General features: G+C 52.2%; 1 protein-coding gene across 3 annotated transcripts in view; it reads left to right on the plus strand.

The window, feature by feature from the left end:
• The window catches only part of Sez6l (seizure related 6 homolog like), a 158,601-nt gene that overhangs the window by 100,326 nt on the left and 44,627 nt on the right, over positions 1-13,648 (plus strand). For all 3 annotated transcript variants that reach the window (XM_036172644.1, XM_036172645.1, XM_036172647.1), the window contains exons 2-6: positions 5,036-5,593; positions 7,640-7,773; positions 8,260-8,452; positions 8,996-9,181; positions 10,959-11,124. In XM_036172644.1, coding sequence (XP_036028537.1) covers positions 5,036-5,593; positions 7,640-7,773; positions 8,260-8,452; positions 8,996-9,181; positions 10,959-11,124 — 1,237 coding nt within the window. The remainder of the gene's footprint in view (positions 1-5,035; positions 5,594-7,639; positions 7,774-8,259; positions 8,453-8,995; positions 9,182-10,958; positions 11,125-13,648) is intronic.

Here is a 13,648-nt window from a genome sequence, read left to right on the forward strand (position 1 = left end):
GATCCAGTGCTCCCTTCTGGCTTCCTCCAGCATTGCACTAACATGCACATACACAGAGAGAGAGAGACACGTATGCACATAATTGAGAATAAAATACGTCAAATGCATCTTTTTTTTTTTTTTAAGAGAGGGAATCCAAAGATTCCTAATACGTGGGAATGGTCAGGGTTTGGGCTAGGGATGCAGCTCCATCGGTAACATGCTCCACTAGCACGCACAGAGCTCTGGGTTCAATCCCTAGAACTGTACATATCAGGTGCAGCAGCACTTGGGAAGTGGAGGCAAGAGGACCAGGAATTGGGGGTCGCCCCAGCTGCGTGAGAAGACAGGAGCACTGGCTGCTCTGGGTTCATCAATGCGCACTGTTGCAAATTACCACACTGTGCCTGTTTTTTTTCTAATCTCCTGTCTTGCCGCTGTGATTACAATACCTTGAGGGGGGAGGCAACTCAGAGGAGAAAGGGTTGGTTTAGGGTCAGGATTCCACAGTCCATCTCGCAGGATGTGGTGTGGCAATGACGTCACAGCCAATGACGACATCACAGCCAATGAGTGCTCACTCGCTTGTGCTCACAGGGCTGTCTTCTCTATGGCACAGCTCAGGCCCTCCTGCCTAGGGAAGGGCACTGCTGGGAATTCACACATCAGTTAAGTGAATGAAGACAATTCCTCACCCACGTGCCCACAGGCTAGCCCAATGTAGGCAATCCCTCATGGGGACTCTTTGTCCAGGGGTTTCTAGGTTGTTTCAAATTGACCATTAAAGCCACAGCTATAAATACCTACAAGTGACATGTGTTGATTGTATTTTTTTAATCACCAGCAGGGTTTGGTTTTGTTTTGTTTTTAATTTTCCACTTCCCAAGATGCACTCCTGTAGCCTCAGATTTGGTAGGTGTGAGTTTGGAAAGAGGGTAGGATTATCTTGGGGAAGGCTTAAAAAGAGAGAGAACTCCCAGAAGGCCACCCTGAAGGGGGGGGCAGAATGCCAGATGATATAGCACCCCAGTTCCTTAAGGAAGATAGAGGTAGGAGACCTGCCTGGGATTTGAAGCCATGTGGTGGTCACACTGAATGACAGAGTGATAGATTTGGGGCAAAGGAGGGGGGGAGAAAGGGTGAACAGGTAACCCTAGAACTGACCCTAGCTTTGCTGCATGGCCTTAAAAATCACCTTGTGTCCCCGGCCTCTGTCTGTTCCTCTAAGGGTCGGGAGTATAATTTCCTGCCTAAGGATGCCAAGCGGGAGGGAACTGGAGATAACAGCACACCACATATGCCCACCCTGCCACCAGCACAGTCCAACATCGGTCAGAGTAAAGGCCAGGCCCCTCACTGCCACTATGGCCAAGGGGTGAAACACTGCTCCTGTCCCTGCTGTGGTACCACGCATCCACCCAACCACACTTACCGGGGCTCCCTGCACCCCTCCTCCCCCCCTCACCCCTCCTCCTCCTCACCCTTCCCATCCTCCCCATGATTAGAAAGACAAGATATATTTATGAGGGGCTAGCTCAACAGCACCCAACAGCTCATCAGTCAATGTGGCCATTCATCAGTCACATCGCCTGACTCTGCAGAGTCATCACGACAGTCCGTCTGGGACTTGCTGCTTCCATCCCCCACAGTATAGGAGCTGGCATCCCTGACTTCATCCTGCCTGGCTACACATCTGACCTGTAGAGAGAGACAAAGCATGGCCCACAAAGGAGCACTGCTCAGGGTCCCCATCTTGACCACAGCCAAACGCTATACATCCAACGCCAGCTAGGTCTGCTGGACTGGGTACCCTGATCTGTCAACCTCCTCTAAATAAGTCCCATGACCTCTTTCTCAGTCCCCCATCTACTAAGACAGTCACCATCAATCACTAGATAACAGCCCTGGTGAGTGCTGGACCACAGCTTTTTGAGCAAACCCACATCCCTGATCGGAGGATCTTTCTTTATAGAGGGAGCTGAGCTGTAGAAAGGTGAATGAGCCAGCTCCCCCCTGAGCCACTGCAGCTGGCAGGCCTTGAACCTACATCTCTGAAGTCTCAGCGCTGGATCAGGAATCCATGTTTGACTCCTAGATGACCTTGGTCTATTCTCTTGCCACCCATACCCACCCCCTCCTCCTGGATTCCCAGTCCCCGACATCCTTGGGGGAATGCTGGCTGATGGTCAGCATCGCCCAACAGGTGTATGAGTTGCAGCCAGCTGTAACTGTTGGGATCCACCAAGATCACTCCCGTGCACCGGCTCCATGAAAGTAAACCAGACATTCCAGCTGCTGCACAAACCAATTTGGACGGCAGCACCTGACAGGCCAGAGGCTGTGGCTCAGTCGGTGTCTGTCTGCAGGAAATGGACAAGGGTCAAGAGTCAAACCAAGGACCTCTGTCCACAGGAGGGAATCTCTCAAGATCTCTGTTGGGGTTGTTCATGCCGCTCTGGCTTCCCACAGAGGGAGATGCTATGATTTCCATGAGGAGAGACAGCAGCAGCTGGCACCTGGTAAGTGCTGGCTGAGACACAGACCTTTTCCTCGGAGCCCTGCACATCCATCCGTTTGCCGAGGGATGACAGCTCCAGTGAGCAGCAGAGAGAGAGAGAGAGAGAGAGAGAGAGAGAGAGAGAGAGAGAGAGAGAGAGCTGAGCGGACAGGGGCTCTGAGGGAGGAAGCTGCAGCTGGGAGCATCTAGGGATGAAATGAAATGGATTTCTCCAGCTCTGCTGGGCAGCTGCTGGGCCAGCCCTTCATTGAAGAAACTGTGTGTTTCTTCATGAAAACTCAGCTTAGGGTTTTCCAATTTAAGATGTGCTGGCTTGGCTAGTTTTAGGCCAACTTGACATAAGATAGAGTCATCTGAAAGGAGGGAACCTCAATTGAGGAAATGCTTCCATAAGATCCAGCTGGAGGGCATTTTCTTAGTGTTGCTGGAGGAGGGCCCAGCCCATGGTAGGCGGTGCCATCCCTGGGCTGGTGGTCCTGGGTTCTATAAGAAAGCAGGCTGAGCAAGCCATGGGGACAAGCCAGTGAGCAGCACCCCTCCATGGCCTCTGTATCAGCTCCTGCCTCCAGGTTCCTGTCCTGCTTGAGTTCCTGTCCTGACTTCCTTTGATGATGGACTATGATCTGGAAGCCAAATAAACCCTTTCTCTCCCAAGCTGCTTTGGTCATGGTGTAAATGCAATCATATCGCAGCAATAATAACCCTAACTGAGACGGATGCCATGAACATTTCCAAAGAGAATGAGCTGAGGAGAGAATCATCAGAATATGGGCAGCAGGATTGGATGACGGGGGTCCCTGAACTGAATATGAAGCAGGGAAGGAGGAAGCCAGCTGAGGGCAGCATCTCTCTCTCTTTTCCCTCCCCACCCTCACACCCTCCCCTCTGCCAAGGTGTGAACCAGCAGGTCTCAAGAACTCCAATCCTCAGTCAGCTACACCGCCATGCCTCTTTGCCGTGGTAGACAGAACCCTCCACAGTGAGCCCTAACAAGCCGCGTATCCCTAACTTCTTGGTGGGTGTTTGGCCACAGCAGTGGGGAAAATAACCCAACAGGCGGGTGTACTTTATTTCACTTCTGCAGGAAACATGTCTCTTTTTTTTTTTTCAGCATCTCTAATGTCCTCTCCTTTTCCTTCGGCTTACTGCTTTCCTTCTCTGCTGGGTTTAGTGCTAGGCACGTTGAATGGGCATTCCGTTTAATTGGCACATCTGCCGTAACTATTTGATAAGGAACAAAGCCGAGTTTCTGAGAGCTGGGGACTCAATGCACAAGGTCACACAGGACCAAGTCATTATTGGAAACTTACAAGTTTGGGGGTGGGGAGGCGGCCCGGTGGGGTAGAGGACTTACCTAGCATGCCTGAGACCCTGGGTTTGAGCCTTAATACCACCTAAAACTGGGCATAGTGACACACCCCTGGAATCCTAGCCCCCCTACCGAAGTGGAGGCAGGAAGAGAGGAGACCTAGGTCATCTTCAGCTCCATAGCAAGTTTGAGGCCCACAGGAGCTGTGGGAGACCCTGTCTCTACAAGGAAAAATAAAGAGAAACTTGGCAGTCCGGCTCTAAAGTTTGTATGCTTAAGGGGGCTGACTGAAATCCAGGCTTTCCCCGTGAACATTCAAACCTGCTGTCTTCTTTCTCTGTACTGCTGTTTGTTCATTATAGATGGTGTGGACATCTTAATCCTCTGTCCACAGAAAGATAAAGTGCTAATTTTAAACCACTGGAAGAAAAAAAACCAACGATGTGGCCAAAGCCATACCCTTTCAGCCAAACCCCTCCTTCAGCCGTACCCCTTCACCCGTACCCTCTGATGGAACTCAGATCTTTTCCTGGGCTGGCCATGGGTGGCACTGTCTTCTCTAGTGACACTGGGAGCCACAGGCAGCTGAATACTGGTCACATGTGGGTCAACAACGTGACCAAAGGGCACTCACTCCGGGGTGCATGGTCACTAAGCTGTGAAGCTGAGCGGGTTGAGCGTGCTCTGTGTGCCTTCGGCTCACAATCAGCATAGTAGGACATAACTCCACTGTCATTCAAGGACCACGTTTTAATTTCAAGATAGAAATAAGTCAGAAGAGCAAGGTCCACAGGCCCCACATGCCAACGCTCCTTCCCAGCTCTGCCCTATTCCTTCTCCTCCACGCTCCTTGCTCTGTGGCAAACCTCATCCCCAGCACCAGGCTTCCACCTGTATTCACACACCCCTCATGAATCTGCCTCTGAACCAATCGGCAAATAACCGCGGCTCCCGCCATGTCCTGGGCAGTTCCTGGTCCACACGCAGAGCCCCTGCTGCCCCCATGAGGGACCTACACCCGCTACCACCATGAGGCTGTTGTCCTCAGCTTCTCTAGTCTTAACCCTTAGTGGGTTCCAGCATGATGAGCCCCAACTCTTCAGGAAAGAAAAGAAGGAAGTGAGAAGAGGAAGGAAGGGAAGGGAAGAGGGTTGTCACCTTTAGAGGCCACCTTCACAGGTGTCAGGAGGGGAGGCAGGTCCAAGCTAATGGCTATATTTTCTCCCCAGACAGTGGTCCAGAGGGAGACACACACCCTTCCACAGACTACCTCCTGCCCTCCGCCTCGCTGGAGAGCAACCTGGAAGAAGGAGTGACGTCCGCAGCCCCCGGTCCCCTGCCCTCCCAGGAAACACTGGAAACGCTGGAAGGGTCCTTGCCCCCTGCACTCCCTGACGAGGCCAGCATCCAGCTCGCCCCAGCCCTCCGGAAGGGCCTACCATCCCTGAAGCAGCTCAACTCAGCCCGGAGGCAGCTGAGGCCCCAGGCCACCCCGACAACTCTGCAGAGACTAGGGTCCCCTGCTTCGGCCACCTCAAAGCCACAAGTGCCCGGGGATCCTGAAGAGCCCACAGCACCCGCACCACTGCAAATCATACCCTTTACCACGCTGGTGACCATGCTCCCGAACAGCCCGGAGCCTGCACAGGCCCCTGACGACAGCAGCCCCGGGAGCCCACTGGACAAGGGTGACAACGAGCTAACTGGGTCCGCTTCGGAGGAGAGCCAGGAGACTACCACGTCCACCATCATCACCACGACCATCATCACCACGGAGCAGGCCCCAGGTGTGCCACACTAGCTACCTACCCCTGCTGTAGTTCATTTCTGGATTTTCCACAGTGGGCGTGGCACCGGGGCCTTGCCCCTGGAGGGAGGGCAGGCTGGCACTGAGCCACTCCAGCATTTTTTCACTTTGTTTTGGCAGAGAGAGTGTGTGTGTTTGTTTCTCTCTCTCTCTCTCTCTCTCTCTCTCTCTCTCTCTCTCTCTCTCTGTGTGTGTGTGTGTGTGTGTGTGTGTGTGTGTATGCGTGCGCTTGCGCCCCCGAGGAACAAAACTCAGGGTCAGGCACATACTACGGAGCCACGCACTACAGAGCCACGCCCTCACCCGCAGTGCGCTGACTTCTCCAGGCTGTCCTATCTCTGGCCCTTCCTATCTTTGGGCTCCCCTGTACAGTCAGTCGACCATAGATAACAGAGATTTCAGAAACTTTAGTTGTATCAGTCCTGTGAACCCCAGACTTTCTCCTCACCTTATTTCCTCAACCATACAAGAGCTATTCACACAGACAGACATCTGTCATCTTGGTGGGGCGGGTGGGGTTGTCGGGATGATTGAGAGCATAAGGGAGGAGAATGTTCACTTCCTACATCTTCCTATAGGAGGCGCTGGAGCTTAGGTGGAAACTGATAGGCCAGGGAGCCAGGGAGCACCCTCCATGGTGTGGATGGACCGCTGCTCACCCAGCTTGTGCTCAGTGCCTCTCAGTGTTTGAATCCTTTCCTACGGAGAGGGGCCACACTGTCCAGCATGCGTCAACGTAGCTGCCCACTGGGGAGAAAGAAAGGTTTATTGAGGAACAAACTGCCAAGCAACCGGATTTTGCATGACAGGGCGGGGTCTTTGAGCGGTTGTAGGCTGTTCAGATTGACCAGGACCTTTTGCCCTTGCCAGAAGTAGTTGACCTTTGGGACAGATTGTGGGACGCCCCTGGTAAATAGAAAGACACCTTCAGGCCTCTGTTTACCAGTGAATAATCCTTCTCTTTTCCCAGCCAAAGTCCTTTTAGGACATTGTCACCAGCACTGACAATTAGGGGGGTGAGGCTGCTCTGCTTCTAACAACTAAGACTGTTGGCTGGGTCTGAATGTGTGTTGTGCGTGTGAGCTCGGCCCAGACAGGGCGCTCCCTGTGCTTTGGCCTGCCTGTCTTTAAGATGGGTGTAGAATGGGCTGGAGAGATGGCTTAGTGGTTAAGAGCATTGGCAACTCTTCTAAAGGTCCTGAGTTCAATTCCCAGCAACCACATGATGGCTCACAGCCACCTATAATGGGATCTGATGCCTCTTCTGGCCTGCAGGTACACATGCAGACAGAGCACTGTATACATAAAATGAATAACTCTTAATAAATTGTTATTTAAAAAAAAAACAAACATGGAAGTGGAATGCCATTCTGTCTAAGGCTGAATGGGGCTGCCCCTAATGGTTTGGAACTTCGGTCAGGAGAGGGCAGAGTCAGCAAGGGTTCAATGAAAACAAGACAGCAATCGTCACTCAAGTTTACAGCTGCAGGGTTCTGATCTTGGCGCCCCCTACACCTCCATGGACACCCTTCTCTGTGGTGATATATTATGTACCCTAATAAACTTCTCTGGGGATCAAAGGACAGAGCCAGCCACTAGATTAGACATACAGGCCAGACAGTGGTGGCACACATCCTTAATCCTATCACTCAGGAGTCAGAGATCCGTCTGGATCTCTGTGAGCTCAAGGCCACACTGGGAAAGAGCCTTTAATCCCAGCACTTGAAATCTCACGTCTTTGCTTGGGAAGCACACACGCCTTTAATCCCAGGAAGTGATATGGCAGGACACAGGAAGGTAAATAAGACATGAGGAAACAGGAACTCTCTCTTTGACTGAGGATTTCGTAGAGGTAAGAACTTGTGGCTGGCTTTGTTTTTGTGTTGACTCCAGGGGTGTAGGGAGTCTGGTGGACATACGATACAGCGCAGACCCCTAGAGGTTGGCTTCCACCCACATCCCATCCCTGAGCTCCTGGGCCAGCCGCAGCCCCCTGGTTCTGATGGCAGCGTCTGTTTCTCCACAGCTCTCTGCAGTGTGAGCTTCTCTGACCCCGAGGGATACATCGACTCAAATGATTTCCCACCTCAGCCTTTCGGTAGCTTCCTGGAGTGCACATACAATGTGACAGTCTACACCGGCTATGGAGTGGAGTTGCAGGTAGCCTAGTCTTGATTGGCCTGACTGCCACACCTCCTTTCCTCAAATCAGGGTCTACAGAGTAGGACTTCCCACAAGGGCATGTCCAACGGAAGCCTGAGGACGTGTTGGCAAAGCATCGGATATGTCACCCAGAAAGAAAGTCCCTTAACACCCTGCTTATTAAACACAAGCAGGCACCATATACAACACATATGTGCATGTGTGCACCTGGGGCCACAATACCTCCCATCCCACCCCCTACGACACAGAGAGCAGAGGTGAACAGCCTGGGGTGCAGACACAGTGGAGGAGAGAGAAGCCTAAGAGAAACCGAGAAACGAGAGTACCCCCTCGCTCACCAGTTCACACAGACAGGAGAGAGTGTGTTCAGTCCACGCAGCCACTCAGTACCCAGTGCAGCTGTCTGCACAGGGGCCTCCCCCCACCCTCTCCACGCTGCACCCCTGCTGCCCCAGCTCTCTCTGTCTACCCCGTATATTCCAGGTGAAGAGTGTGAACCTGTCTGAGGGGGAACTGCTCTCCATCCGTGGAGTGGACGGCCCCACCCTGACCGTCCTAGCCAACCAGACTCTCCTGGTGGAGGGCCAGGTGATCCGTAGCCCCACCAACGCCATCTCTGTGTACTTCCGGACCTTCCAGGATGACGGCCTCGGGACCTTCCAGTTGCACTACCAGGGTAGGGTCTGCTGAGGCCAGCGAGGTGGAGAAACTGGCCTCAGTTTCCTCCAACACCCCAGCCACACTCTTGGGCTTTTTTTGTGCCAGGGACCCCACTGTCACTCTGATTAAACCAACAGACCCCCTCTTCCCTGTCCGAGAGCAATGGGTTTTAAAGCCAAGAATGAGACATACATCATTGTGGAACAGGAGAGAGGGCTCAGGTAAAGAAAGAGCCTGCCTTGCAAGCATGAGGACTACGCTTCCTCTCCAGAACCCACGTAAAAGGCAAAGCGGGGCACGCCTGTAACCCCAGTGGTGGGAGGTGGAGACAGGAGGATTCCTAGGACTTGCTGGCCAGCCAGCTTAGGCAAATCAGCAAGCTCCGAGCCAGTGAGAGACCTCACCTCAAAAAATAAGGCAGGGAAACCACAAAGCTGGCGACTCCAGCACCCATCCTTCCCCAACTTAGTTCCCCTCTGTCCTCAGCACAAGGCTGCTGCCAGGATGTGGGTTGCACTGGTTCCCTGCCCGCAGCTGACGCGCTTGCGTTTCTCCCCAGCTTTCATGCTGAGCTGCAGCTTCCCCCGCCGGCCTGAAGCTGGAGATGTCACCGTGATGGATCTGCACTCGGGTGGGGTGGCCCACTTCCACTGCCACCTGGGCTACGAGCTGCAGGGAGCTAAAACTCTGACCTGCATCAATGCCTCCAAACCCCACTGGAGCAGCCAGGAGCCTGTCTGCTCAGGTACCACCAGTGTCCACCAAGGGGAGGTGGGAGGCAGCACCCTAGAGTGCAGTGATTCTCAACCTTCCTGATGCTGCGACCCTTTAGTGCAGTTGCTCATGTTGTGGCGACCCCCAACTGCACAATTATGTCCATTACTACGCCACAACTGTAAATTTTGCTGCTGTTATAAATCATAATGTAAATATCTGATATGCAGGTTATCAGAAATGTGACCCCCCCCCCGAAGGAGCTAGACCCCTAGGTTGAGAACCGCTGCTCTATGGCAGGAGTTGGGGAAAAGGGACACCTGAGTAGGAACTCCCAGGACATGAGGAGGAGCCAGGAGCCGTGTTTGTCCTCAAAGGAAGTGGCAGCTCCATAACACAGCCTGTCTGATCTGGCTCGGGATGGCGGCCCTGTCCTTGTGTGTTCTGCTGCTCTGACCCTGGAAGGGGAACTGGGCACTTGTGCTTGGACAAGAAGGATGCCTACAGGTCCTCAATCCTCCTCAAGGACAGGGCTCACCCTGTATTGAGAGGCTTTGGACCAGCTATCCCAAACACCACATTAAAACAGACCCACACCGCGACCCCTGAGAGCGAGTCCTGGCACCTCCTCTCCTCTGTGGTCTGATAGCTGTGCAGCTCCTGTGGGTCACAAATCACTTTGCAATGTCACCTCGCCATATTATTTTAACATAAAAATGTTATATGGCTCCGGTTAAAAGAAAATTCCAGAAACACAAATGTACAGAAGACAGGAACAAATCACTTTTATATCCAATGGTCTCAAACCTACCCCCGCAGCTCGCTCACAGGAATAGACCAGGCAGGCCATTGGCTAGCATGCTGCTGCTTCAAGCTCTGGGATTCCTAAACCGACTCTGAGATGCAGTGTTTGATGGTCTGTGGAAGCCCGGTGTGTGCTGGGAGATTCACTCCCATTCTGGCTTTGGATTCGAGGATGAAGGCGAAGCTGGGCAGCCTCATTCACAAGTCAGATCAAATCCAAAGCGTCCCATAGGATATACTCTCAGGGCTTGTTTCTGGGCCAGGGTATTCCGACATAGTTTTAAAGGAGTTTTTGCTGAATTGCCCTTCAGGAAATGGTCACAATCCATCCAGTGAGTTCCCCACCGTGAATAAGTAAGACCCTGCCCATTGCCCAGAATGCTCTGGTCTTATTGATATCTTCCAGCCTGCCATTGGGTGGGTAAAAGAAGAACACAGATGGAGATTCTTCCATCCTTACTGTGCTGGAGTGTCTGCACACTAAGTCCTAAATACATGCTTCTCCTTCTGCGAACTGCTCCCATCTGCCTCTGCGAGCCATTTCATAACCGAAAGTCTAGGCATCAGGCCAGCGAGGAGGTTCAGTGAGTTAATGCACTTGCTGCCTTTCCTAAAGACCCGCGTTCAATCCCCAGGACCCACGTGGTGGAAGGAAAGAGTTGACTCCTGTGGGTTGTCCTCTGACTTCCACAGGGGCATTGTAACATATGCACACATGGAGGTGAATGAATGAATAAGTGAAAGAAAGAAAGAAAGAATGAATGAATGAATGAATGAATGAACGTGGAATTTTTTAATGAATGTCTACGCTCAGTCTTTACATTGAGGCACACAGATGTTGGTGGCTCCAGGCATGGGGTGAGGTGTTGGCGGGACAGCAGACCCCCTCCCTGGGTTCCCAGATCCACCTTAGCTAAGGACTTGAGTGCAGTGAGGGGAGCCCCAGCCCACTGCTTCCTCTCTGCTCCTCCCTCACCACCTCACCCCTCACTTTTCGCACGCAGCCCCATGTGGAGGAGCTGTGCACAATGCCACCATCGGCCGAGTTCTCTCCCCCAGTTACCCTGGCAACGCCAATGGCAGCCAGCTCTGCGTGTGGACCATCGAGGCTCCAGCAGGCCAGAAGCTGCACTTGCATCTCGAAAGGCTGCTGCTTCAGGAGAAGGACAGGTGAGTGAGCTGTCCACACTGGCCGCCCCTCCCCAGCTTAGGGACGGTGGGGTGTGTAGTCTGGTTGTAGTTGAACCATCTTGATGATGATCAAGAGCCTATAACCTCTCTGCTTCCAACCATCAGGAAACTGAGGCACTCAAGGGAGAGAAACTTGCCTGAGCCACCTAGGAAGTTAGGAGAGGGTGGTGGAAATCAAGTACACACATACACACACACACACACACACACACACACACACACACACACGGCCTGGGGCTTCCTCTTAGGCATCTCTTTCCTTAGTGGAATAAGGAGGTGCAGCTACTGGGCACCTCTTCTGAACGAAGACATGTTCTCCATGGAGAACAGGCCCAGCACACACAGTGTTGGCTCCTGGGAAGACAGGAAGCAGGGATGGAAGAAAGTCTGGGCTGGAGAAAGTGAGGCAGGCAGGAGCAGGTAACAGCTCTGCCAGTCTTGTGGGTGTAGACCATAAATAAACATGAAGAATTCAGATTCAAGACTAATATTCTAGGGCCTTATTCTAGAACATTCTAGAAAACCAGAGCCTGTCTTAGGTTGTGTTCTGAAACACAGATGAGGGATAGGGATGGGGAGGGAGGGAAGTTTGCCCTGTGTCTTAGGGTTTTTGTTGCTGTGAAGAGACACCGTGACCACGGCAACTCTTATAAAGGAAACATTTAATTGGGTGGCTCACTTACACTTCAGGGCTTCAGTGTGTTATCATCATAGTGATACATAGCAGTGTGCAGGCAGACACAGTGCTGGAGAAGTAGCTGAGAGTCCTACATCTTGCAGGCAACAGGAAGTGATCTCAGTGTCACACTGAGCGAAGCTTGAACAAAGAAGACCTCAAAGCCCACCCCCACGGTGACACACTTCCTCCAACAAAGCCACACCTCCTAATAGTGTCACTCCCTGAGAGCTTATGAGAGACAATTAATCCAAACCACCACACCCTGATAAGCAGTGGGTGTCATGGAAACTGCAGGAAGGGAATGCAGTATGTATGATCAGCAGGCAGATCCAGGGACAGCTGGGATTCTAGCCCCCAGGACCTCACAGAGACCATATTGGAATGATGAAGGAGCAGGTGAATTTATCCAAAGAAGCTGCCGGTCACTGTGTTTATGGTCACAGTCTCCCCAGCCTCGCCTTCCCACTTTGATGAGCTGGATGGGCTACAGACCTTGGGACTTGAGGGGAGAGGAACCAGCAGAGGCTTCAGGGACAACCACAGTTGCAGGGATGTGGAGAGGTAGGACCTTGGCAGCTGGGCTGTGTCCAGAGCACCAACACTTAGAATTCTAGAATCTGACACAGAGTAGGTTCATGTCAAAAAGTCACCAACCAGTGTGAAGTGTGAAAGGGAGGAGGGGCTCTCCCACAGATTCTCAGCGGAGCAACTGGGGTGCTCCAGTGTTACCCAGGACGCTCCAGTGTCATAAGGGGTGCTCAGTATTACCCAGGGTGCTCCAGCATCACTGGGGTGCTCCAGTGCCACTAGGGATGCTCCAGCATCACCAGGGTGCTTCAGCATCACAGGGTGCTCCAGTGTCACCCAGGGTGCTCCAGCGTCACTGGAGTGCTCCAATGTCACTGGGGTGCTGCAGTGTTAGCTTGCAGCCCTTCCCAAGAAGACTGGCCCATGCGTAGCTGGGCATGCACACCTTTGTTAATGGACATTTTCAAGCAGTCATCTCCAGTCTTCCTGTCCTGTGTGACACTGGACGTGGAACAGGGCTGGCAGTTATTGCGGACGAGAATGAGAAAGCCAGGCCACACTGACACTCAGCGATTATGATCTTCCACTGCTCTTGCAGAGGACCTGCCTGTGTTCAGTAACTTCGATTCTGGGGACCCGGTGCCCTCTTCCGGCCTCCAAGAGCACCTGCATGCACACAGTGCACAGACACACGAGCAAGCGCACACACGTGCACATAAAATAAATCTTCAAAAAGAAAAAAAAAAAAAAGAACCAAGGTACACATCTTTAAATCCCAGTGCTAGGAAGTGGAGGCAGCCACATCTCTGTGAGTCCCAGGCTAGCTAGGACTACCTAGTGAGACCCTGTCTCAAAACAAAGAATTCATACAGAGACCCTGTCTCAAAACAAAGAATGCATACAGAGACCCTGTCGGAGAAGAACAAGGAAAAGAAGGAGGCAGAGGAGAAAAGAAAAAGAATGAGAAAGCCAAGAATGGCATCATACATCTGTAATCCCAGCACTCAAGAGGCTGAGGGAGGAGGGCTGTAAGTTCAGGGCCAGGATGGATGGATAGATAGATAGATAGATAGATAGATAGATAGATAGATAGATAGGTAGGTAGGTAGGTAGGTAGGTAGGTAGGTAGGTAGGTAGGTAGGTAGATAGATAGATAGATAGATAGATAGATAGATAGATAGATAGATAGATGCATGCATACATACATACATACATACATACATATATCAACCAACCAAGGGCTGTGGATGTAGCTCAGTGGTAGAGCTATTGCCTAGCATGTGCAAGACCTGAGTG

The sequence above is a fragment of the Onychomys torridus genome, chromosome 22 (genome assembly GCF_903995425.1).
Source record: "Onychomys torridus chromosome 22, mOncTor1.1, whole genome shotgun sequence".
Classification (NCBI taxonomy): Eukaryota; Metazoa; Chordata; class Mammalia; order Rodentia; family Cricetidae; genus Onychomys; species Onychomys torridus.